Source organism: Porites lutea, chromosome 6 (genome assembly GCF_958299795.1).
Source record: "Porites lutea chromosome 6, jaPorLute2.1, whole genome shotgun sequence".
NCBI classification, from domain to species: domain Eukaryota; kingdom Metazoa; phylum Cnidaria; class Anthozoa; order Scleractinia; family Poritidae; genus Porites; species Porites lutea.
In genome coordinates this window covers 8,423,260-8,448,865 of record NC_133206.1, presented here as the reverse complement: position 1 = coordinate 8,448,865, position 25,606 = coordinate 8,423,260, and the positions used below count along the sequence as shown (strand labels likewise).

The 25,606-nt window shown below is 40.9% G+C and overlaps 5 protein-coding genes and 1 pseudogene across 5 annotated transcripts; 3 read left to right on the top strand and 3 right to left on the bottom strand.

Moving 5' to 3' along the window:
* Nucleotides 1-642: 642 nt before the first annotated feature.
* Nucleotides 643-2,074, bottom strand: LOC140941847 (BTB/POZ domain-containing protein 6-B-like; annotated as a pseudogene).
* Nucleotides 2,075-8,107: 6,033 nt separating this feature from the next.
* LOC140941846 (BTB/POZ domain-containing protein 6-B-like) lies at nucleotides 8,108-9,445 on the top strand. The gene has a single exon (XM_073390853.1). The coding sequence runs from the start codon at nucleotides 8,108-8,110 to the stop codon at nucleotides 9,443-9,445; it is 1,338 nt and encodes a 445-aa protein (XP_073246954.1).
* Nucleotides 9,446-9,747: 302 nt separating this feature from the next.
* On the bottom strand, nucleotides 9,748-16,222 carry LOC140941845 (BTB/POZ domain-containing protein 3-like). Its single transcript, XM_073390852.1, has 2 exons — nucleotides 15,704-16,222; nucleotides 9,748-9,765 (listed from the first exon to the last, which is right to left on the bottom strand). Exons 1-2 carry the CDS (start codon nucleotides 16,220-16,222, stop codon nucleotides 9,748-9,750), a joined length of 537 nt encoding a protein of 178 aa, XP_073246953.1.
* A 666-nt stretch (nucleotides 16,223-16,888) lies between these two features.
* On the bottom strand, nucleotides 16,889-18,475 carry LOC140941844 (BTB/POZ domain-containing protein 6-B-like). The gene has a single exon (XM_073390851.1). The coding sequence runs from the start codon at nucleotides 18,428-18,430 to the stop codon at nucleotides 16,889-16,891; it is 1,542 nt and encodes a 513-aa protein (XP_073246952.1). The 5' UTR covers nucleotides 18,431-18,475.
* A 1,034-nt stretch (nucleotides 18,476-19,509) lies between these two features.
* On the top strand, nucleotides 19,510-21,346 carry LOC140941472 (BTB/POZ domain-containing protein 6-like). Its single transcript, XM_073390467.1, has one exon. The coding sequence runs from the start codon at nucleotides 19,586-19,588 to the stop codon at nucleotides 20,993-20,995; it is 1,410 nt and encodes a 469-aa protein (XP_073246568.1). The 5' UTR covers nucleotides 19,510-19,585; the 3' UTR covers nucleotides 20,996-21,346.
* Nucleotides 21,347-23,531: 2,185 nt separating this feature from the next.
* On the top strand, nucleotides 23,532-24,971 carry LOC140941843 (BTB/POZ domain-containing protein 6-like). Its single transcript, XM_073390850.1, has one exon. It carries the CDS (start codon nucleotides 23,532-23,534, stop codon nucleotides 24,969-24,971), a length of 1,440 nt encoding a protein of 479 aa, XP_073246951.1.
* The last annotated feature ends 635 nt before the right edge of the window (nucleotides 24,972-25,606 follow it).

Here is a 25,606-nt window from a genome sequence, read left to right as displayed (position 1 = left end):
GAAATTCGTGTTCCATTACTTCAAAGCCATCTTTGATGCCAGTTTCAGGCCTCCGCAGTCGTTTTCCGGTAAATGGAACTGGTTCATGCAATTCGTACAAACGGTAAACGCGATTCCGGGGCGAATTTTACCAGTCTTGAATTTTACGTACCATTTGCCTAAACCGTGGACCGACCGGTTTGCCCATCCAGATGTAAATGGTAAACAACCATCGATTATCACTACCTCCAAACCTTATTTTAGCGCTATTTTTGTGGGTTGAAGCCGGCCATAACGTTTATTGATCATTTCTACTTTCAACTCCCTCTTAAACAAAAAGTGTCCATGGACCAGGTCCATTACAGGGGGTCGATGGACCTGGCCCAGATAAGTGGTCCAGGGACCCGGTCCAAAATGGGGGTCGTCCATGGACCCCGGGTCCATGTTTTGTCCTCATCCGACAGTTTTGCGTCGGATTTCAGCCCTGTGATTATTAATATTTCCAAAATAGCGATCTTACAACCAAATTTGCCCATCATTTTCTCGGTTTCTATTTAACGAAAATGCGTCATTTTTGGAATTTGAGTTCAGGTTAAGAGTATTTTTCAAATAAGCGATCATTTTTTAGCATAGAAATTCTAATATTACTTTATACTGGCTCCTCTATCCTTTAAACAACAGTTGCATTATCTCTCCGCAGTACTCAGAATGGTCTGGGCATTTTTGGTGACATTTTCCGAAAGAATAGCAAGATACTACATTTTCTTGGTCAATTTTCTGCGATGAGGAGGAATTCTTGGGCTGAAGAGATACATTTTGCGTAAAGTAGAATTTTCTGATGGCAGGGGCCCCGAACGTAAACCCCCCCGATGGGGCTGTTGCTGCCTTTGGTACAGGTGTTGTCTTTGCCGACCGCACAAAGCCACAATAACGATAGTTTGTGGTTTCTGTTTCAGTTTCAATAGTGTAACAAGTATTTTTCAACAAATTCAAAGGCCTGTTGAAGACGACATTAACTTCTCCATGGCTGTCTGTGTCGAGGGTCTCTTTTCGCATAAAAGTCTTACTTTTAATTTGCTTTAAATTTTTGCCCTTTTCAGTGATTGATAGACTGACTTGACAAGATTCTTGATCTTTATCAGTAACAATCACTACACCTCTCAAGGTTATGTCTTTTTTTACTGCAAATGTGAACAGACCTGTCTTATTCGACACATCAGACGTGGCCCCACTTGCCTCCGGATCAGAAACTTGAACTTCGCCTGTGTTAAAGGAAGAAAGAGGTTCGTCAGCTGTTTTCCTTGGAGACAACGAGAACTTGAATCCTCCAGGGATGACAACAGACGTAAACTGTTTAAAAACATCAACAACTTCAGTTAAAAGCAAAATTTCTGTGGGCATAACCACATCTGAAAACTCACTTGGCGACAGCAAAGAAAATCGAAATTGCTGTAAGAGATCTTCACCCATGAAGCGCCGTTTGTTTTCTCCATTCACAGTAATACTTGCCTCCTCACATCTCTTTGCAGCCCAGCCATCCAAGGCCTGAAATAAAGTGGTCTCCTCGATACATGCAGATGATCGTTCGACAAATGAGAGTAAGAGCTCCTGTTTGACATCCAGAAACGACTCATCAGCAACGATCACTTCCGCGTTATAATCGATGACCTCCCAGCAAGCCTTTTCCATTTCTTCATTGTTGAATTGGCGAGCATAAGTTAAGACATCAAAGGCGTCCAGTGGCTCCATGTTTCCGTCTAAATACTTGACGCACTCTCTTGCAAGCGAGGGAACGTCGTACATATCAGCAAGACGCCAGACTTTAATGGCGTAGTCGATGTCTTCGAAACTCGCTTCATCGCAATAGATGAACCGCAGGAAGCGAAGAAACACGTCTGGATCACAGTCAATGATGTTTACACTATCGCTACTTTCAGCCAGATCGCCGTAAAACATTGTAAAAAAGACTGGGGAAGAGGATTTTTGAACATGTGTTTGCTTCTTTCCAAGACCGAAGCTTCTTTTGTTTGCCACCTGTCCTGTGATTTAGGGAAAGCCATTTCTGGATGTGAAAGCTTTGCCGTGCTAGGCGAAAGTGAAAGCTCGTAATCTAACGAGGCATTATGGATCGTCAAGAGTAACAACTGGAGTAATATCGTTTCCAGGGCCCTCACTTTTGGGGGAACCGATGTCACAGCGTTTTGGGCATCCCCATTCCCATATCCCTAGCGTTTTGGGCATCCCCTTCTCATATTACTGCAGCGTTTTGGGCATCCCCCGGTACCCTCCCGGGATGCCCAAATCCCTAGTGTTTTGGTCATCCCCTCCAAAACAATTTTGGATTTCGCGGGAAAAATCGAAAACCTTTTAGAGATGGATTCCGCTAAATATAGAAATCTTTTCCAGTATCTTAAAAATAAGGTTTACCCGGAAGGCTTCACAAAGCAAGACAAAACGACTCTTCAAAAATTCGCCAAAAAGTTCGAGTATGACTCAAAATTAGAGTCCTTGTACTACGTGGCCAAGGAGAAGGATGGCACAGCGCTTCGACGACTTGTTATCGCCGAGGAAGATAAAGCGAGGGTCTTCGAAGAGTGCCACTCTGCTCCTTTTTCTTGACACGCCGGCCGCGATAACACTCTGAGGAAAATCAAAGAGGGGTTTTACTGGCCTGGCTATCACTGCTTGCAGGATTTTATTCTAGACATGCCTTTCCCTTGCACTGCAGGTTTGTTTTTTTTTGGGGGGGGGAGGGGAACTGTCACCCCACCTCCCGTTATTTCTGATGATCCTCTGTAATTGTGTGACAGCCTTTCCTGTATCAAGTAGCGATGCGGGGTTAAGTTGTACAGGCCTCAAATGTCATGAATACTAGGAATTCAACAACGCAAAACGCAGTTCTATTTATGTTTGCCTTTTGATTCCTTTGTTTAGTATTCTTGTTTTTGGCTGTTTGGAATCAGCTGCCAGCGATCGCGGCATTGCTTACTTGTAAACAGTTCTATTAAATAAAATTGAAAACTTTGCAAACAATGAAGAGTTGTACATCGAAGCGATGTTTACAGTTATGCGGTTGTAAATTTAAGTTCGTCATGTTTTGAGCCTACTTTTACTGCCTATCGGTTTTTTTTTTCTGCGTAATTAACCCAGCGAAAAGTGTTAGACGATATAATTCTAGCATGCATCTACACTATTTAACCGTAGATTCGTGATTAACAATCCTGACTTTTCCCCAGTCTGAAATAATTTAGGCAACGTCGAAGCGATCAGCGTTTCGGGCATCCCCCACCGGGGATGCCCAAAACGCTAGGGATATGGGAATGGGGATGCCCAAAACGCGGGGATGCCCAAAACGCTGTGACACCGACGTTACAGTGATATGGCCCCATTCCCAAAACCGTAGTGATACGGGCATCCCCTTCTCATATTGCCTTAGCGATTTGGGTTAGGGTTAGAGTTACAGGAGATGCCCATATCGCTACGATTTTGGGAATGAGGATGCCCAAAACGCTGGGATGCCCATATCACTGTGTGACACCGAGCGTGAAATAAACAAATAGCTACCGACTGAATCAAAAATCCATAACTCTTCCACGCGGACGTCTCCTGAAGGAATCTTCCTTTCTTTGGGGAGGATTGCTGCGTGATGTTTTTTTACAAGGCCAAATCAGCTCAAGAAACATAAACCAGCAATCTCTCTCTGTCTACTCCCAATTCCAATCCAAGTTGGGTGTAATCTTGTCGACAAGAGATCTGGGTACGAGATTAAATAGGGTCGTTTAATTTTTACACCATTACACTACGGTAATTCCTCCAATGGTCTTCAACTATAATTCACTTATTTCTTGCCCTGCCAACAAACTGTACGATTTTCACAGAATAGGATAATCTGGTATAACAGCTACACGAACAGTTTCATGAAGTTAATAAAATGCTTGACTCGTCGTTTCGTGCTGCCCTTTTGTCACATCGTTGTGTCACTTCCTTGCTTCCTTTTGTCAACCCCTCTGCAGTTTCTTAGTTTCTTAGTTTCGATTCAAGTTATACCTGGGGAAACATCGGTCACACTTAAAAAGTCGACTGTAATGTAGTCAAGCTTGATTTCCTTTCCTACTGTAGCACCGACGAATATCCAAGGGAATTAGAAAAACTGATTAGACTAATTAAAGTCAAAAGCCATACAAGTACAGTATCAATCGCTTGATTTTTTAACGAGCAAGGAGCAAAGTAAGGGCTAACTAACCATTACTCCTCCTTTCAGTTTCCCCACAACGAAGGCAATGCAATAGTTTCTTTGTCAAGGCTCGTTGTCTTCGTACAAACTTCTCAAACTTTACCTACAATTCTCTTCTTCACTGCTATTGCATATAAACAAACCAGGATTGTCGCTATCAACGAAACTCAGACACGCATTTCATGTTTGCAGGCACGAAGTAAAATGTTATGTGCAGTAGATTATAATTTTAATTTGCTTTGCGCATTCATTTGCCTTCAGCCAATGAAAAAATTCGTATTTTCCGTTGCGTCCAGAGCCACTGGTCGGTTACAAATTAAGCCGAGTGGCTCTGGGGACGAGGATGGGGTGCTTACCATTCGAAAGAAAATTTCGGAAATTCCGGATGGAAGGTAAATGGTAAGGTCACTTTTCGGAAATTCCAACCGAAAATTGAGGAGTACGTTTTGAGGTAGTCCTTTCATTCCGGTTGGTACGAACCAAACGGAATGTTGCTTACCATGAACCAGTTTCTCGGTTCCTGCCCGGTTCCAGACTCACGCTGCACCAGAGGGTGCCCACACAATCTGTTTGTGTAGCCGATTGTTATTTTATAGTAAATGTACTGGATTTACTGTTTGCTTCACCTATAGCGATATATCTCTAACTATGTATATAAATCACTGATAAATAAACGTTGAATTACCTTACCTTTGGTATATAGTCGTCGTTTTACCTCAAAAGCGGTTTTTTGAGCTATTTTGAAGGAGTTTGATTTCGCCGTTGATTGTTCCTTATAATAGAAGGACTATTATAATAAGGAACAGTCAACAGAGAAGGGTCCGAGGGTCAAATTGCAGTAAATGTAATATATATATTTAGCCACAGCTAAAAGCGAAGCTCCCATTGATAAATTTATAACTTAAATCAAACAATAATTTTGTATTCCACAAATCAGTTAACTTTAGGGCACATTTATGTGACTTTTGAGGGAAAAGCTAAGTGATTTTGGAGTAAAACAAATTTTGTATCGAGTTGATATAGCCTTATATGTACACCCAAAAAATAGTCTTCGGTCACATTTAAGAGCAATGATGGCTCTTGATCACAGTAGATAAGTCGTGGAAAACAAATTCTTGGAAAACAAATCAGACCGAATTTTTTGCGTTCGACAAGTTTACAAATTCTTGCCAATAAATCTGGGTGCGTACAAACCAATCTTTTATTTTTTTTATACACCACATCTGAGGAGAAAGAGTAGTATGAGGCGCTGTTTTTACCATACAGACCTCGTACAAAATGCAGTATTTCACTATTTTGCAAGACAAATTGCATTCATTCAAAATTCAGGACCATCGAAGCACGCGTTGCCGTTCAAAAAAGTTCCAAAATCACCTATACGGCCAGCCGGTTCTAACTTTTGACAAGCGCCAAATTTGCGAAGAAATTTCAAAAGAGTTACGCTTCAACGTGATAAAGAATTCATCGAGTCTATTTTTTATTAACGGTTTTATAACGATGTGTAATCTGAAAAAGCGTTTGATACGCTTGGCATTTTGAGTACTCCTGCAAGCGATGTTTACGAACGGCTGAAAACAAACGGTAAAGCGATGAAAATTACACTTTTGAGACTACGAAATATCAGTAAAGAAAAATAATTCGATAGAACATTTACAGAGACAACAATTTTCATTCACGAAAACAAATGAGTATTTAAGTGTGTCTAAGAATCCTCAAGTCTTTACTAGTAAGCTTAAAGTTTATGTTTTAAGCCGCCGGTTTCCCGGTGTTGGCTGTTTTCAAAAAGATGAACTCACGACAAGAAAATCGTTCAAAGCTTTCTTTCTACAGCCAAAATTATAACTAAATATTCTTCGGAAAATTTTTTCTTTCTATTTACGGTGAATTAATATCGACTAAAGGCTTTTTAAAGTTCTGTAAGCTTAAGCTTATATCAAACCTCATACGAGGTCAGATCAGTGTCTCAGTCAAATCTTAATACAAACGTGCATAAACTAGCTTCATAAACTGCGCCGCTGGACTTCATGAAATTAGATTTAAATACAATAATTACTCAGGCTTACCATATTTCGAGATGCAGCTCCTGAAAGCAATCAAGTAAGGCAAGGATCGCTTGAGCCTTTATAATTCTCGTACGCATCCAGCAAGGTGAAAAACAAAAACGATGCAATCCGAAATCGGATCATCGGCTTTGACAAGCGACGCATTTTTCAACCAAAAACCCAATAAACAAACCAGCCATGAATAAGAGAACACTCTTGATAGCAGCTGTATTTCATTTTGTACATCCAGTGGAAAAAGACAGTTAAAAACATCACAAGTTAACTCAAAACTCTGTCAGCTTCAGCTGTCAAAGTAAACAACTTTCAAGATGCTGCATAAATTTTACGCATAAACTCACCTGTCAAATTTTAACCAATCAGAGCATAAAAATTGGACGTGGAGCGTGACCAACACGTGACCATGGTAAGAAAAGGTCTTCCCCGCCTGTATTTTAAAAAAACTGGCTGAATTTTTGCGTCTGAGGTCAGTTTGAAATCAAAATCGTAATAGTGCGGGGCGATACTGATATAAACACAACATATTTGTTGTGAATTTTAAACAAAAATAAACGTGAGCCTGCGATCATTTAAATGGGTCGAAACCTGAGCCCGCGATATGGTCAGGTGATAGTGGTCAGCGGATACCCTGTTTTGACAGCTGTCAATTGATGACAACATTGATCTACAATTAGCTTTCTCCTGGGCTCCCAAAGTAGCTACAATAGAAAGTGTGAGAGTAAACATTGGTATGCCTGTGGTGCGGACGGACGGTCGGTCGGTCGGTCGGTCACGTGATTACCAAATTTTCTGGGATGGGTAGATTCCCTTAGCTATGGGGCTCCGCCCACGCGCGCGCTTCGCGCGCGCGAGGAGCTCCGCTATGAAGTAAATCCAGGGATCGAAAATCAATTTTGGTTTGAGTTACCGCGAGGTTCGAGTTGTCGAGGGTTTGCACTATGGAGAGTCGACTGTATTTCTTTCTCTTTCTTTTATTCAGCATTTTGCTGTTGCTAGTTGAGCAGATCTACTCGTGAACTGTATCCACTAGGTCCATCAAAGATCTCGCCGGTCATTGCTGGAAATTAATGCCAGAAACTATATTTATAGTGTGAATGGGAAAAAAACGTTGGCCGTTATTCTCGAGGAAGCGGGGTTGTGCACAGAGAGATTTCAATGATAAAACATTCCTATAGACCATTTCCACGTTCTTGACAAAAAAAAGCACCAGCTCAAGGCTTGGAAATTTGAAGGTTAAGCGAAATACTTTGGAGCTAAATTTGTTATTTTCAATGCCAGAAGTTTAAGGTGTTATCAGTATCCTGTTAGTTTACTAAGCTTTTTGAAAATTTACTGAAAGTTTGAGAACCTAAGCTGGTTTTATTGTCGGCACCATTTTCCAGAGAATGATTTTCTTTTAGCGTGAATGAAGCGAAAGAAAAAAAGCTTAAAAGTTTGAGGAAAATGAAAAGATAGTTACGTTAATGAACTGATTCATACACCTTTGCCAATTTTTACACTTACTGATATTGAAAACCCAGCAGAATGACCAGGGTGAAGTTTTGTATGAAACTGTCCTTTTCAACCTCGAACCCAGGGCTTTTCGCTTACAAAATGGAAGGGGCAAACATGGGGACGAGGCTGTGTATGCGCTCACTGTAGTTGAAAGGAGGAAAGATTTCCCAGACCACCCTTTGCGTATAAACCTAACAAAAGACCACTGCAAGATCAAATCCGTAAACTGGTCACGCCCGGATAGATTCTATTTATTATCCACAATGCACTACTGTTCCGCTTTCGTTTTCTCCTCACTATTTGTCAAAATTACTTTCTTGGTACTAATCTTTACTTCAAGATGACCACAGAAGAAGAAACGGAGAAGTGGCAGGCAATGCGAGGTACGGTAGCGCAAAGGAACAAGTACATGTTCAACAATCCACTTCTGAGTGATATCAAGTTTGCTTTTCCTAACACCGGCAAAATCATTCCAGCGCATAAATACGTTCTCGCCATCAGCAGTTCTGTCTTCTTTGCTATGTTTTACGGTGATTTGGCTGAGACCGGGGATACTATTGACATCATTGACTGTGATCCAGATACTTTTCTCAGCTTTTTGCGTTACATATATTGCGATGAAGCGATTTTTAAAGACACAGACAGTGCTGTTAAAGTGATGCTTCTTGCTGACAAGTACGACGTTCCTTCTGTTACAAGCGAAATCGTCAAGTATTTGGACGGAGAAATGGATCCAAGGAGTCAGGCTTTTGATCTCTTAGCGTTAGCTCGCCAATTTAATGACGAAGGTCTCGAGCGGGCTTGCTGGGATGTGATTCAATACAACGCCATTGCAATTGCTACAAGCGATTCGTTTCTCAATGTTAAATACGATTTGCTGGTCTCCTTTGTTCAACGATCATCGTTGCGCATCGCCGAGACAACGTTGTTCCAGGCTGTAGATCGATGGGCCGCCAAGAGGTGTGAAGAAGCACGTGTGGTTGCCGATGGAGTGAGGAAACGGGAAGTACTTGGAGAGGATTTGTTGAGACATCTTGCGTTTTCCCTAATGCAGCCAAAGGATTTTTCAGATGTTGTTTTACCTAAAGGGATCTTAACAAAGGATGAGGTTATCGATGTGTTTAAATGTTTTAGCAAGGTTCCAGTTGAAGGCGGGATAAAATTTTCAGTTCATCCAAGGGAAGCAAGAACTCATCCACTTCACTCTTTCAAGATGCTGGATTCCCACACAAAATCATTTCAGTGTGGCGTAAACAATGACATGAAGCTCACCTTTGCAGCGAGAAAAGACTCATTTTTATGCGGTTTAAGGTTTCTATTTGCACGCGGTGATCGCCGTCGTACTATCCGTCTTTCAGTGTTATGCAGAGGCAAGAAAATGAAAGAATTAAAGGCTACACATCGGGATTCCTTAACCGACCCTAGAATCTCCAGTAAAGAAGAGCAGACCAATGTGTTTTTTAACAGGCCTATTCAATTGAATGGAGGAACTTGTTACACCATTGAAGTATTAGAAGCATCCAGTCGCCAAAAGGAGTTTTGTGTAAGAGGCTGCACTAGACAATCCGGTTGCTTCCCGTTTGAATATTGTGGTGGCTGTTATATAGAAGAGATTCCGCGAAGTAAAAAAGAATATTGCGGGTTTATTTCCTCATTATTGTATACGGATGCTTCTTAAAAATAAACGGTGATTCCCTTCTTCCTCGCAGAGCGCAACGGTTTTTAAAATGAACGTCGTGGAAAAGAAAGACGTGCCTGTCAAGAAGTAGAATCACCTTTATATAAATCGTCTTTTAAAGAGGATATTTTGGGCGTGACTTTTCAAAATCAAAATTTAGGGGGTGCACGTCACTTAATCATTAAGTAACGTGCACCCCCTAAATTTCTATTTCTTACAGAAAGTATGTACAAAGTTTAGCATGCATGCCAGTCAAAAAAAAGTTAAACTGAATTTAAACAATGACTTCGCATATTCACCTTTTACCTAATGGCCATATCCTGTTATAAGGGAACATAATAAATTACTAAATCTCACATAATTTTTTTCAACAAGCAGTACCAGCAATGTGTGATCGACCTGATAGGGTGACATGCTCAGGGTGACGAACTGATTTACATGACTTTTTTTTTTCTAGGCAAATCCTTATAGGATTACCACAAGTGAACAAAATAAAATATTAAGAATACCCCTTCAACCTACAGTCAAGATTCTGTTTTTACAACGGTATAAAAATGTCAAGTCTGATAAGTGTACTATTTGTTCTAGGCCTGAAACAATCAACTGTTTTGCTTGTCCCTGGTCGCGTAGGGTCTGGGATTTTTTCGCTCCCTTTTTGACCAGACTTCAAGGCTCTTCTTTCTTGCCTTCTGTTTCTTCCATTTTTTTTCCTTTTTCTGATGTCCACTCTTCCGCTCGTATCTCCCAACAGTCCTCTATTGGATCTAGCACGCTAGAAACCTTGCTACTTTTCGAAATTCCACCTTGTCTTTTATGCCTTTATTTGATGTCTCGCTTCATATTCTGGCCTCACGTAGAGAAGAACAAGAAAATTTTCGGTCATCAGATCTGCCGTCTCTACCCTTCCCATGGTTCCTTGCGGTTCATCATCAGTCACTCGTTTCGCGCTCGCCCCTGCCATGCGAAAAACGAAGCGCCTGAGGAGGAGGCTGTCATCAGATGGTGTCTTGTTCACGATGAACAATAAGAAACCTGTTGCCCTTTTTCCTTAATTAATGTATATTGTATTTGAGCTTACTTTTCTTAGATCTACATGCTGCTGCTGTATATAGCTTTTGTTCATTACCTTTTTGTACTTAGATCTCGTTTGTAAATAGACAATTAATAGGCGTGATATACTGCAACTCCACTTAAGTTTTGTAGTTTAGTTTTGATGATCTAAATAAATGGCCCAGCTTCGCCTCCTGGGCTTTTATATTTTTAAAAAAAAGTGGTAGAGTAGCGTACTACAGGCACTAATGAAAGAGCATGCCTTAGTTTTAAAAGGGCGTTGATTAAATAAACACGATAAACAGAAATTAACGGAATAAAACGAGTAAGAGGTTACAATATAACAAACTCGCGGTATCGCTAGAGCGTTGAGCATGGGCGCAGTCATACCATCCAGGCTTATATTTGAAAACCTTTCTCTTGGCACTGCCAAGCTGATGAAACAAGGACAAGACAGCTGTCATTGGCTGCTGCTACTGGGGTGATATGGTTGTGTGCATGCGTAAGATAAATTTTCTTTCACAACTCGGCTACAAAGGATGATAATTTCCTGTGCGAGCTGCAAAGGCGCAAATAGATGCTAGGAGATCCGTTCAGAATCGTCCGCTTAAGTGACCTTTAATGAGTGGCACTAGAGAGCTAGACCTTTTTCCCAGGCTATGTTTTACAGAGCTTAACAAAGTTAACATAAAAAACCCTAAATTAAAAGCTTTTGTTTTATAGTCACATTTTTGCTACAAAATAGATAAATAGTTCAAAGTATGGACTGAACTCAAGCATATTAAGGCATGGCCCTTTCGCTGATCTTAGACCCCCCCCCCCCCCCCCCCCCCTCCCCCACCTGAAGAAATTATCTTCCTTAACAGAAGTAGCGTTATTTAAGCTCCTACGACAATTTGAAGTAGGAAGCAGAAATAATTCAACATCCTTAACATTTTAAGGGTTTTTCAAACTGTGGTTACGTGTTTGATGACGTCATGATTAAAGAAAAAGAGGAAAATGAAATGGGCCGATGCAGGGTGATGAGATCCAGTTACATGTCATCTCGGCCCATTTTCACTTTTTGCTTCGTGTAAGAAAGCTGCTATAACAGGTCACATGACGCAAAAAATCCCCTACTAAAGAGAACGCTAACTTAAGTATGTCAAGTTTTAGGTTATTGCCAAGATTCATCAGCTTTTATGCAAATTGGGCTTTTGGTCATGCCTTAACATGCTTGAGAACTGGTTTAATTACAGCTAATTAGGGTAATCTTTACAAATAAATCAAGCTAATAAAAAGACTAAAATTTAAGTCTAAAATGTATGCAATAGCCGAAATAAATTTTGGGGTAAGGGACTGGTCAAAAAGTATAGGGGGGGGGGGGGGGTGGGCGGAGTATTTCGAAATAAGGTTGATAAAAAACACATGACCCACCCCCGCCCTTTGGCACAAAAATGACTGACCCATCCCTAAAGCAAGGTTGGAAATTGCATGACCCACCCCCTAGTTAAAACATGGATGTTTGGTTTCCTCTAAGGCCATCCCTTTTTTTCTCTTCGTTTACCGTCGAATGCGTTTCCTGATATTGGGTCGGTCGGTCGGTCGGATTAAAAAAAAAAACTTTAAAAAAAATCACAAGAAGTCTCGGAATAGTGGCCCTGGTACCCCAGGACGACGTTAAAAGTTAACATTCACATATTTGGATTACCAAAATGTAAAATATACTGTGAAAAATGTTAATGCTTTTGTTTTTGTTTTTCTCTGTGCTGTTACTATGCTCATTTTTCAAAGAATTATTCCAAGTGAAAAATGGTGTAACTTTGTCGTAACTTATTTTTTAAAAATGCCAAAAATTTGGGTCGGTCGGACGACGGTAAACGGAGAAAAAAAAGAAGGATAGCCTAACCTTGTTCTGTGCTTGACAAAATTTGTTGATACACTGCTACAACCAATATCAAAATCGCAGAAATCATACCTTTCACTGAAAAGACAAATGTGAAAAACCGAACATTTCTTGTTTCGATGGACGTTATGAGTCTTGACACAAATATACAGCAAAACAAGGGTATATTGAAATTGTCTGTCACAACGCATATGAAAATTTCTACAAAGACAGCCCATTCCTACACATTACTTGCCGGAAATTCTTAGATTAATCCTCAAGGAAAATTTCTTCCACTTCAATGGAAAGCACTACCTACAAAACCATGGAACTGTAATGGGCACAAAGACAGCAGTTTTGATTCCTTTGCCAATATTTTCATGACATATATTGAAACAACAACTCTAAGCAAAACTGTCTTTAGAACAACAGTTTGGAAATGCTACATACACGATGTCTTTTCCCTATGGGACATGAGTAAACCAGACATCGAAGCCTTCATTGAACAAGCAAACTTACATCACCCAACTATTAAATTCAAGGCCGAAACATTTGACACTGAGATGCAGCGTTTTTAGACACGGTTGTATACAAAGGCACAAGATTCAAGAAAAATCTATCCTTGATGCAAAGACACATTTTAAACAAACGGAAACCTTCTTGCACACACATTTCACCTTGTGTCACCATCCAAGTGTTAAAAAAGGATTTGTCAAAGGAGAAGCCTTGAGAATCCTACGAAAAAACTCCTCAGAAACAACCTTTGAGGAAAATAATTCAAAAAACGCTTGATGGACGGAGGCTACCCACAAACTTTGATAGAAGACCTACTATCAGAAATAAAATTCACAAAAACGAGTCTAAACTCCTAAAACAAAACATACAAGGAGGAAAAAGATTTATTGCCATTTGTGACACAATACCAACCCTCAGTGTCTACTATAAATGAAGCTTGAATAATAAAAATGGAATCTTATACAAAGCCAACCATAACTTTAATAAATTTTTAAAGAACCACCAATCATTTCCTTACAAAAAAGGAAAATCATTAAAGGACATGCTCGTTAGAGCCCCCCCCCAAAAAGGTTAACAAAGGCTTCACGGGATGTGCGGTCTGTCACCCGTTGCATTTTCTCGCACAACAGGTTTGTGAGTATTTTAGCAATAATTCCAGCTGGCTGTGTTTTATATAACAAGTGTGGTTAACTGTCTCGTTAGTACAGTTAGTGCTTTTTTATGTAATAAAATAGGGTGACCTACCCCCTAAGGGTAGCTGCAAATTGCACGACCCACCCCTTGCACAAGGCTCAAAACCTCATGACCCACCCCCTCTCTGCTTCGCCCCCCCCCCCCCCCCCCCCAAGTCCCTAAAGGAAATAGAATAGCACGATCATAAAGTATCCAGTGTGAAAAGCCGTTGCAGGGAATTAGGCACATGAATAAAGTTGACCTAGTTATGGTACAGCCCTCTCTGTCCTCTTATGAAAATACAGTTGTTCTTATATGTTAACCCATCTGTTTCCAACATAACTTCCAAAAAAGAAACGGACAAGATCACCTCCAGACCCTCTAACTGTAATAGTCTAATGGAGGTGCGCAACAATGCTCAGGAACTAAAGCCAGCGGGGAACATCAGTGGGCTCATTGTCATGCACAAAAACTAGTTTCGTTATCTCTCCTCCAACCGCCGAATGTTCTGGAGAATTTTTGTCACAATTCCCAAAATATGAAAAAGAAATTATGGGGCTTACATCGTTTGACTTGTTTGTGTCTAGTGAGGGTGTTGAACCGAAAAGTGTAGGGCCGATAATTGAGGAGGATACCATCGGCAAGAATCCCGAATAAGAGAACCCACTCGTCTGGTAAACGAAGCCGGAATCCAGATTATTTGTAGCTATTTGTAGTATCTGTATTAGTTTTGATTGTGTAACAAGTGTTCTTTGCCAAGGAGAAAGGCCTGTTGAAGACGACACCAAATTCCCCGTAGCCGCCGATGCTAAAATAGTTATAATAACTAGGGTATCTAAAAGATAGTAATGCTGCGGCACATTCTGTTGATACTGGCAATATTTAGGCAGTGAGACTTAAAAGAATCAAAAATGACATTGAATGTCCTATATACATGTTGGAAAGTACTAGAATAATTACTATCAGTCTATAGAAAGAACTCGTGGGAACGTTGTTTAGAAAATGATCAAGTGGTTATCAACTCTGGTTTTCCCACAGTAAATTGTAGGAAATAATAGAAACTCAGATTGTTTATCCATATATTTAATATACGGTGCACGATATTTTCTCTGGAAACACAATACTTTTCTTGCTGTTTGTTGCACTTTATTAAGTAACAGTTATTTAGCTATATAATTATAGAAAACAACAACACAAAAAACGGGAAAAAAAGAAAGAAGGAATAAATAACTCAGTAGGATTGGAACCCGGCACCTTCGACTCGACGCGACTACACTTAACTACTCCACCACAGAGACTGGTAACGTAATCTTGAGGAAAAGTCTTTCATTTTATTCCTTTTCCATGAAACTTCCGCCGGCAAGATGATCGCCAGCCGCATTAACCGAGCTATTAACAGTGAAAAAACAATGTAAACGCATATTCCATGGCAATAAATGAATGAAAGAACATAATTATGCTTTTCAAAACGCCGATACACGTCCTCGTCTGCAACGTAGGACACAAAACATATGTTTTGTTATCTCGATTTCCGCTGTTATTTTGAAGCGAATGGTCAAAATCACATCCATTTTCGGCTCATACAGTTTCTTAAGAATAGCACTGCATGACATTTTCTCACTTTCACATCACCTTTTAGCAAGCTGGAATTTGTATATCCCCCGTGTTGTGGAGTCGAAGAGCAAAAAAGGCTCTTGAATTGAAATCCAATCCCCAAGATAACCATCGTACTCATCTGAAAGACTCCTGCGTGTCTTAAAATTTGGTAAGACCTCTAACCGTGCTGTAGAAAATTTGCCTGAGTCTGAGCAGCGAACGATGCATTCTCTCACCCACTAGTCTGCTACACAGCCGTTTTTAGTGTCGTCACGCAACGCTCCTCCCCACTAACTAGTCGGGGAGGAGCGTTGCGTGACGACACTAAAAACGGCTGTGTAGCAGACTACTCACCCACCGAACCTCCCCGTGTTTTTATTTGAGTTGTTCGTGGCGCAATGCACTCTGGTTAAATGCAATGCATTGTGGTAAAAAGTGATGAATTCGAGAATTCGTCGCCCCTTCTATATTTCCTTTAAATCCTGATTATGTTGCTGCTCGCTCCCTTCGGTCGCTCCGCAGCAATTACAAATAAAATTGTGATCCTTTATTCGTCTCACCTGTTTATCTCCATGTGCGATAGCTAGACTAACGCGACAATATTCTCGACCTTTATCAGTAACAATTTTTACACCACTAAGTAAGACGTTCCGTTTTGTCAGTGCAAATGTCAGTACTCCTGTCTTTCTAGATACGTGAGTCGCATGGCTGCCATGTCTGATATTGCCAAGATCACATGACTGAGGCATGGTTTCGTTAGGTTTTTTTCTGGGACTAGTTGGGAACTTGAATCCACCAGGGGTAGAAACAGAAGTGAACTGTTTAAAAACATCAAGTATTTCATTTGACTGCAAAACTCCTGATGGCTCGACCTCATCTGAAAACTCTTTAGGCGACATCAAGGAAAATCGAAAGTGCCTGATCATTTCCTCTCCTAGAAACCGCCATACGAGTTCTCCATCTACTGTCGTACTTGCTTCTTCACATTTCTTTGTAGCCCAAGGATCTAAAGCTTGAAATAAGGTTAGTTCCTTGATTCGTGCGGAAGGTCGTTTAACAAAGGAGAGTAAAATACGCATGTTGAACATCTAGAAATGATTCATCAGCAACGATTGCTTCCACATTGTAATCTATCACCTCCCAACAAGTTTGCTCCAGAAACTCGTTATTGAACTGGCGAGCATACGTTAGATCAAAGACGTTCACTGGGCCGGATCCATGTTTCCCTCTGTTGTTGGTCTTTGAAAAATTTACTCGTGCTTATTTATTCCAAATTGCACTCGAAATCATGTGATTACCTATACTTAAATGTGATCGAAGATGACTGTTATTTTTTGGGTGTACATATGAGGCTATCAACTCGATGTAAGATTTGGTTCACTCTTGGGCTGTTTGCAAATTATTTTTTCTCTAAAATCACTTGGCCTTTCCCTCAAAAGTCACATGAATGTGCTATGTGCTCTAAAGTTAACTGAATTGTGGAATACAAGTTTATTGTTTGATTTAAATTATAAATTTATTAATAGGAGCCTCGCTTTTAGCCCAGGCTAAAACTACATTCACAAAGTACTCTGCATGGATAGCCTAGAAAGTTTTAAACGTTTTCAATTTATTTAGGAGAGTCTTAGGAGGAAACCATCGTTGGGTGCTCCTGAACAAATGAGACTCGATATCATAACCCTTCGGGTCAATTTCATTTTCTCTTCTATCTTTTTCCTCTTTTTAAAATTTCACATTACGTACCTTTATTCCTTAAACAATAGCTGTATTATCTCACCGCTATACTTGGAATGGTCAGGGCATTTTGAGTGACATTTTCCAAAACTACAGCAAGATACTACGTCGTATTTGTCGCTCTTCTCCGACGGAGAGGAATTAATCGCCTTAGCACCAGAAGTGGGAACAGAAGTGAAGTTGAACCCCGGAGTAGGTGTGCTGAACACAGCGGTGGATGAGATGCCGAATGAACTCTTGCCCGCGCCGAAATTAAACCCACCCACCGTGGACGAGGCGGAAACGGATCCAAATGCGGGCTCATTTTGACGAACAAAAGCACTATTACGATTGTTTGTGGTAGCTGTTTCTGTTTCAATCGTGAAGCAAGTATTCTTCAGCAAATTCATAGGCCTGTTGAAGACGACAACAGCTTCGCCATGGCTGTCTGAGTCGAGGGTCTCTTTACGCATGAAAGTCTTACTTTTGATTTGTTTTATTTTTTTGCCTCTTTGAGTGATTGATAGACTGACTTGATATGATTCTTGATCCTTATCAGTAACAATCACTACACCTCTCAAGGTTATGTCTTTTTTTACTGCAAATGTGAAAAGTCCTGTCTTATTAGACACATCAGACGTGGCCCCACTGGCCATGGTCTCCTGATCAGGAACCTGAACTTCGCCTGTGTTGAAAGAAAAAAGTGGTTCGTCAGCTGCTTTCCTTGGAGACAACGAGAACTTAAATCCTCCAGGGATGGAAACGGACGTAAACTGTTTAAAAACATCGATAACTTCTGTTAAAAACAAAATTTCTGTAGGCATAACTACATCTGAAAAATCACTCGGCGACATCAAAGAAAATCGAAATTGCTTTAAGAGATCTTCACCCATGAAACCCCGTTTGTTTTCTCCATTCACAGTCATGCCTGCTTCTTCACATCTCTTTGCTGCCCAGCCATCCAAGGCCTGAAATAAAGTGGTCTCCTGAATACGTGCAGATGATCGTTCGACAAATAACAGTAAGAGCTCCTGTTTGACATCCAGAAACGACTCATCAGCAACGATCACTTCCGCGTTATAATCGATGACCTCCCAGCAAGCCTTTTCCATTTCTTCATCGTTGAATTGGCGAGCATAAGTTAAGACATCAAAGGCGTCCAGTGGCTCCATGTTTCCGTCTAAATACTTGACGCACTCTCTTGCAAGCGAGGGAAGGTCGTACATATCAGCAAGACGCCATACTTTGATGGCGCTGTCGATGTCTTCGAAACTTGCTTCATCGCAATAGATGAAACGCAGGAAGCGAAGAAAAACGTCTGGATCACAGTCAGTGATGTTTACACTATCACCGCTTTCAGCCAGATCGCCGTAAAACATTGTAAAGAAGACTGGGCTGCTAACAGCGAGCACATACTTATGAGCAGGAATCGCTAAGATCGTTGCTTCGCTATTGACGCTCGGGAAGGCAAATTTGATGTCACTAAGAAGAGGATTTTTGAACATATGTTTGCTTCTTTCCAAGACGGAAGCGGCTTTTGTTTGCCACCTGTCCTGTGATTTAGGTGAAGCCATTTTCCGGATGTGAAAGCTTTGCTGGGCTAAGCGACAGTGAAAGCTCGTTATAATAAGGCAGCAAAATGGATCGTCAAGAGTAACCTGAGTAATATCGTTCCCAGGGCCCTCACGTTTGGGAGAACCGACGTTACAGTGATATGGCCCAATTCCCAAAACCCTAGTGATATGGGCATCCCCTTCTCATATTGCCTTAGCGATTTGGGTTAGGGTTAGAGTTACAGGGGATGCCCATATCGCTACGATTTTGGGAATGAGGATGCCCAAAACGGTGGGATGCCCATATCACTGTGACACCGAGCGTGAAATAAACAAATAGTTACCGACTGAAGAATCAAAAATCCATAAGCTCTTCCACGCGGACGTGTCCTGAAGGAATCTTTCTTTCTTTAGGGAGGATTGCTGCGTGATGTTTTTTACGAGGCCAAATCAGCTCAAGAAACATAAACCAGCAATCTCTCTCTGTCTACTCCCAATTCCAATCTAAGTTGGCTCTATAATCTTGTCGACAAGAGATCTGGGTTCGAGATTAAATGGGGTCGTTTAATTTTACACCAATACACTACGGTAATTCCTCCAATGGTCTTCAACTATAATTCACTTATTTCTTGCCCTGCCAACAAACTGTACGATTTTCACAGAATAGGATAATCTAGTATAACAGCTACACGAACAGTTTCATGACGTTAATAAAATGCTTGACTCGTCGTTTCGTGCTGCCCTTTTGTCACATCGTTGTGTCACTTCCTTGCTTCCTTTTGTCAACCCTTCTGTAGTTTCCTAGTTTCTTAGTTTCGATTCAAGTTATACCAGGGGAAACATCGGTCACGCTTAAAAAGTCGATTTTACCTAAGTAAAACGTTTGTAATGTGTATTGCATGCTTCATCCTGTCAAAATATTTGCACGTCTTGTTTGCCAATTTCGTTACCCTCGTGATCATAACAAGATCACTAAATTAAAGCCGGGACGATCTGTCATTCAGTTTTAAGCATGACACAATCGACCACAAAAGAAACATGGGTGACTGAGCACCAATTGGCTTAGCTTCCTATTAAAGCGATGCCTATCAGGCGCTGACAACTTCCGCGTCATGCATTGCTTTGTATTTACTGGATCGTTTGACTAGCAGGATCCGTCACTTTAGACATAAGAGGATGGCCTCAACACAAGCTGAAGAAAGATGGCAAACAAAACGAAGAACTTTTATGGAAAGAAACGAGTACATGTGGAACAAATCTCTCATGAGCGACGTTAAGTTTGGCTTTCCTAACACCACTGACACGAGCACTTACAAAACAGTCATTCCCGCACACAAGTATGTTCTTGCCGTTGGAAGCCCAGTATTCTATGCTATGTTTTACGGTAGCATGAAGGAGGAGAGAGACATCATAGAAATTACTGATTCTGATCCAGACAGCTTCCTTCATTTTTTGCGATTTCTTTATTGCGACGAAGCGAATTTCGTAGAAGTCGTCTCTGCTATTAAAGTCTGGTATCTTGCCGAAAAATATGACGTGCCATCGCTTTCAAGAGTGTGTGTAAACTTTTTGGATGGAAACATGGATCCACTGAGAGCTTTCGATATTATACCTTATGCTAAAAAACTCGGGGATGAAGGTCTGGAAGAGGCATGCTGGGAAGTGATTGAATACAACGCAGAAGTGATAGCCTACGACGAGACTTTTCTTGATATAAAACACGAGTTTGTAGTTTCATTTCTCGAGCGATCGCATCTCGTTATTACGGAAGTAGATTTGTTTAACGCCGTGGATCGCTGGGCCGCAAAGCAATGCGAAGACGAAGGCATGGAGACCGATGGACCAACTAAAAGGTCTGTACTAGGAGACAGTTTGGTGCAGAAGATTCGATTTCCTTTAATGTCACCCAAGGAATTTTCCGATTTGGTGTTGCCTAAAAACATCTTAACACAGGATGAAATTATCCACGTGTTTAAAAGTTTCTATAGTGATTACTCAGACGTTGTTGCCCCCATGTTCGAATTTCGTCCAAGGGTGAGTAGTGCACCCAGTCCACCCATGCTGTCCTTTACGTTTTCTCTGAATCCTTTGTTAAGGACAAGTTGGCAATATGTCTTTGAATCAGCAATGTTGTCCTTCGAAGTCAGTAGGCCCATACTTTTATGTGGTTTCCAGTTCCTTTTCAACCCCACGGCTACATCCGGGTGTGTCAGCGTAACAATGTGGCGGCGGGGCGTAAAGATGAAACAACTTATTGCCAAATCTCGTCCTGACACATGGAACACCGACTCTTTTCATGGACAAAACAAGGTGTTTTTCAACAGGCCATTTACCGTGGACGCTGAGACTTGCTACACCATTGAACTGCTTGGGGCATCGAGCCATTCACCGAGTTATTATGTCACAAACGATTCCTCGGGGTTTGATACCTACCCAGATCAGGAAGACATAACAACAGATGAAAACTATGATGTAACTCTTAAATTTTGTGAAGGATTACGTGTTGACGAAATTTCCTTAAATCGTCCATATTTTGGACATATAGAAAAGGTGCTATTTACTGGAAAAGATTGTTCTCTTGAGTAGAGTAAAAATAGCATGGGTAGCAAGCGTTCCCGCGCGAGTTCGTGGCGGGAGAAAATCTACCTTGGCTAGTATAACAATGTCCCTCAAACAAACCTTGCAAATGTAAACCAGGATCAAAATGCTTGAATATTATTTTTTTTTATAGACATTGGTGATTAAAACTAGCCTAATGAATTTTTAAATTTAGGAGTTTTTAATAATCAAAGACTGGCAGAAATGATTTTTCGATCAAATCGCTTTCTCTATCTCATGGTGCGATTTTCCAAGAAACTTCACCGGAAATGGGCTGCCAAAAATGTCATTGTAATTTCTATTGTTAGTTTTCAAATGACGTCACTAGAACTATCGATCCTACTCACATCATGTTCCTAGGGCGCGATCCATTCAACCAAAGTTTCCGGAAATTTCGGTCCAAAACTCAATGGATCGGTTCGGTCCAACCGGAAAAGTTTCGAAAAAACAGGTCCACCTTTTGAGGTGGTCCTCTTTTCCCGGTCGGACCGGTCTGAATGTTGGTTGAATGGATCGCGCCCCTAGAGCACCTGAAAAGATTTGCGCTTCAAAAGGGTTCTTGGTATTTGTGACGCTTGCTTTTGCGCGAAGCGGCGCCAGCATGGCGTCGCCGTGCAAATCTCTATAAATTTGGGTAAAATATTTCTTCGAATATCTCGTATAAGAAATATTCCTCTGACCTGAATCTTTGCGAGGGTCTTTGCATATTTACCACCTCTTTCATTTCTCAGATTCTGGACTTGATCTGTTGAACGGTTTTGAATTTTAATTTGATCTATTTTGAAAGGCGTGACACTGAACACCAGCAATATGCCCGAAAGACATATCAACATTGCAACAATCTTCTAAGGTTTATACTCCTACGGACAATGAACTTTTCGTTGATTCCTTAAATAAACATTCTCAGAAATATTTCCATGTTTCCCTGTCTGTTGTGTTTCAGCAGACAAGAGGTCACGAGAAGTATTTGAAATTTCTAGAAATGAAAACACGAACAGAAGAACAGAACCTCTTAATGCAAGAGAGAAGAAAACGTTCCAAATGCAAAACAACATTTCTCGTAATATCCTCCAAACGATCAGCATTACTGACAAATAAAGGAAGGAGAAAATTATATATATATAAAATTAACTGTCGTTACAGGCGAATTTTTGGGATTTTTTTTATAGGTGCTTTGATCCGGTCCATGAAAGTTCAGTATAAACACCAAACCATGAACGCAGCATTCGAGAAAACAGAAAAGGTGTTCCACTTGAAGTTACAGTATTAGCTAGTATTTAAACTAATGATACTGGGAACTATCCAAGGCTTTTGACAGCAACCTAGAACTCTGGATTACGACACGTTTATTGTTCTTGTGCCGGTTGAATTGATTTACATTTACAAACTTTGCGAGAGGTATGTTCGCTAAGAGAGGTATGCAAGCTGTCCCGATGTTTTTTTTCTTTTGAACGTGCGGTATTTTGACCGAGGAAGTTCCGCTTTTCCGACAATGTTCTTTATTTAGGTCGATTCCTCAAGGCAACTAGAGCTTTTACTGTTCTGGCTTTACAACTAAAAGGGTGTAGGAAGAGTTGAATTCCCCTAATAGGTCTATATAGCAGATATAGAGGATAAAAATAAATCCTCTGTTTACATTCAACAACTGAACTGAGCAAAGCATATTATCTACTGAATCTCGGTTGGGTAGTAGTCTCAATATTTTACTTTAACGAAGAAGGTTGTCTCAACTTAATTCTCATCCACACTACTTTTCGAGATTTTCGTGATAGTCAGCACAAAAGTCAAGTTTACGAAATTTGCAAGGGTAAATAAATATGCCGACTTAGCACAATCTCAAGTACATCTAGAATTGAAAGAAACACGTAGTGGTAGTCTGTTTACCTAACTAACTTTTAGTCCACTTATATCCGAAAAGTAGACTTACGTATACCTACAAGGCGAGCTCAAATTTTTTTCACGAGCGCGAAGCGCGAGCGGTAGATTTTTTTTTTGCCGCGGCAATAGCGAGCGAGAGAGCCACGGCTGAGAGCTCGCTAGGCCAACTACCGGAAGCGGAAATGAGAAGCGAAGGACTTTGAGAAAGTCTATCCGACAAGCAATGATTTGGATAAACTAAACAAAGGACAAGGCCCTTGTTACAGATTGACTTTGCAAGCTCTATCGGATATTTAAATCATGTTGTCTGATATAGTCTAAACAGTCCATAAAATCTAGCCTGTTCCAGGCTCCGAGATGGTGGTGGAAAGTCGTTCAGTAATAAGAAATGCGAGTCGTGCGCGTCTTATTTTGGCTTTGCTCGTTTTAATACGTTTCCACTATACTATCTGAGAGCCTGGCACAGGCTAATAAAATCGGACATCTAAGGCGTAACTAGTGACGTATATTTACCTGCTAACAAGTGTCTTGAAAACTTGCACGTGACTTGCTACACTTCATCTGCTGGAACTTCCTGGTTACAACTATTCGACGTTCGTGTTTAGGTTCCGTTTTCACTTTCGCTGGGTCGCGTTAAAAGACAACCATGGCTGTTAACGAAGAAGAAAGGTGGCAAGCCATGAAATCAACGGTGCTGGAAAGAAACAGTTTTATGTTCAACAATTCTTTGATGAGTGACATCAAGTTTGTCTTTCCTAACAACACCATCATTCCGGCCCATAAGTACGTCCTTGCCATCAGTAGTTCGGCGTTTTTTTCGATGTTTTACAGCGATCAAACTGAAAGCAGGAACACTATAGAAATCACCGACTGTGATGCAACTTTCTTCCTGAATTTTTTGCGCTTTATATACACCGATGAAGTATATTTCGAAGACGTTGATTGTGCTATGAAAGTGTGGCAAATAGCTGAAAAGTATGACGTTCCTTTGCTTGCAAGAGAGTGTGTGATGTTTATAGACGGAAACATGAATCCAGCTCAGTCCATTGATGTTTTGCAACATGCCCGCGAGGTCAACGAGAAAACTCTGGAAACGGCTTGCTGGGAAATGATTGATCACAATGCGGAAACAATTTCTGAAGATGAATGTTTTCTTAGGATCGAAAAGGAGTTTTTGCTTTCGTTCATCGAACGATCGTCCTTGCACATCGAGGAAACACAGTTATTCAACGCCATAAATCGCTGGGCCGTTCAGAGATGCAAAGAAAACAACTTGGCATGTGATGGACCAAACAAAAGGTCGGTTTTGGGAGAGGATGTGTTGAAGAACGTACGATTTTCTTTGATGCTACCAAATCAGTTTACCGATCAGGTGGTCCCTAAAAACATCTTAACAAATGAAGAGGTTATCCAAGAGTTTGTACGTTTCAGTCAAGACTACTCAGAAATTACAAGGGCGGCGAGTTTCTGCACCCGCTATTGTAGAATTGCCGGTGATTCCTTGAACTTAAAGACGGGCGTGCAGCTATCTGACACGCTTACCCTAAAAGCCAGCAAGCCTGTCCTTCTGTGCGGGTTACAATTCGTTTTTGAAGATTCTAAAGAAACAGAAGGTCACCTCAGTCTTGTTTTGTGGCGGCAAGGGGTTAAGATTAAACGCCTTACTGCCAAATCTGAGGCTGCATCCTGGAACACTGGCTGGTCATTTTTTGGTGAAAACAAAGTGTTTTTCAACAGGCCAATTTCTTTGGACGAAGAAACTTGTTACACGATTGAACTGTTAGGGGCATCAAGTCGTTCAACAAAGTACTACGTTAGATGCAGCAATACCACAGGGATAACGCAAAGAGCTTCAAGCGGCCACTACTCAAGACCCACAAACTCTTCCCGCTCAACCGATGTAACATTTAAGTTCTGTGGAGGGTTATTCAAAGATGCTATTCCAGAAAATCCATATTTCGGACTGATAAGTAAGGTATTGTTTCAAGATTATTCCACCAAACAACTGTCATCGTCAGAAGATGACATTTACATTGTCGAGGAGGGTTTATACGAAGAATACCTCCCACCTGGCGTCTCGGACTAAACCCCGTGAAAATCCGGACTATTGCCAGTAATTTAAAAAGATGTTGAACCGGATCAAAATAGAAGGGGCACCATAAATTCAAAGGATATGTTTCTCTTCAAAAGCTAGTGGGCTGCTTTGGTGTTAGATACAAGGACTAAGGGCCTTTTTACATGGAGGTGGGGGACCCCAGGTAGGTGAGGTAACCCGCTTAGGTGGGGTACCCACCTGTCTATACAATCTCTCATATTAATTTGATCACGTTTACATGATAGGTGGGGTGACCACATGAGAGATTATATGGACAGGAGGGGTATCCTACCTAAACGGGTTACCTCACCTACCTGCGGTCACCCACCTCCATGTGAACAGGCCCTTATTCAACAGTTATGGACTGGTCCATACGCATGGAGTTACTGGTTCACTACGAGTTTTTACAGGCGAGAATGTCGTAGTGACGGAATTAAAGTTATCAAATGTTAGAAGTTTTATCATTTTTCGATCGGGAAAGAACTTAACCTCCTTCAATAAAAATAAAGTAAATATTCTCCTCGCAGCCGTCCTCGACCTCGTATGACAATGAAATGTAAACGCGCGAACGAAACAGAAACAACAAAGGCACGGAAATAGAGCGATTTGATTGGTTTATTGAACGG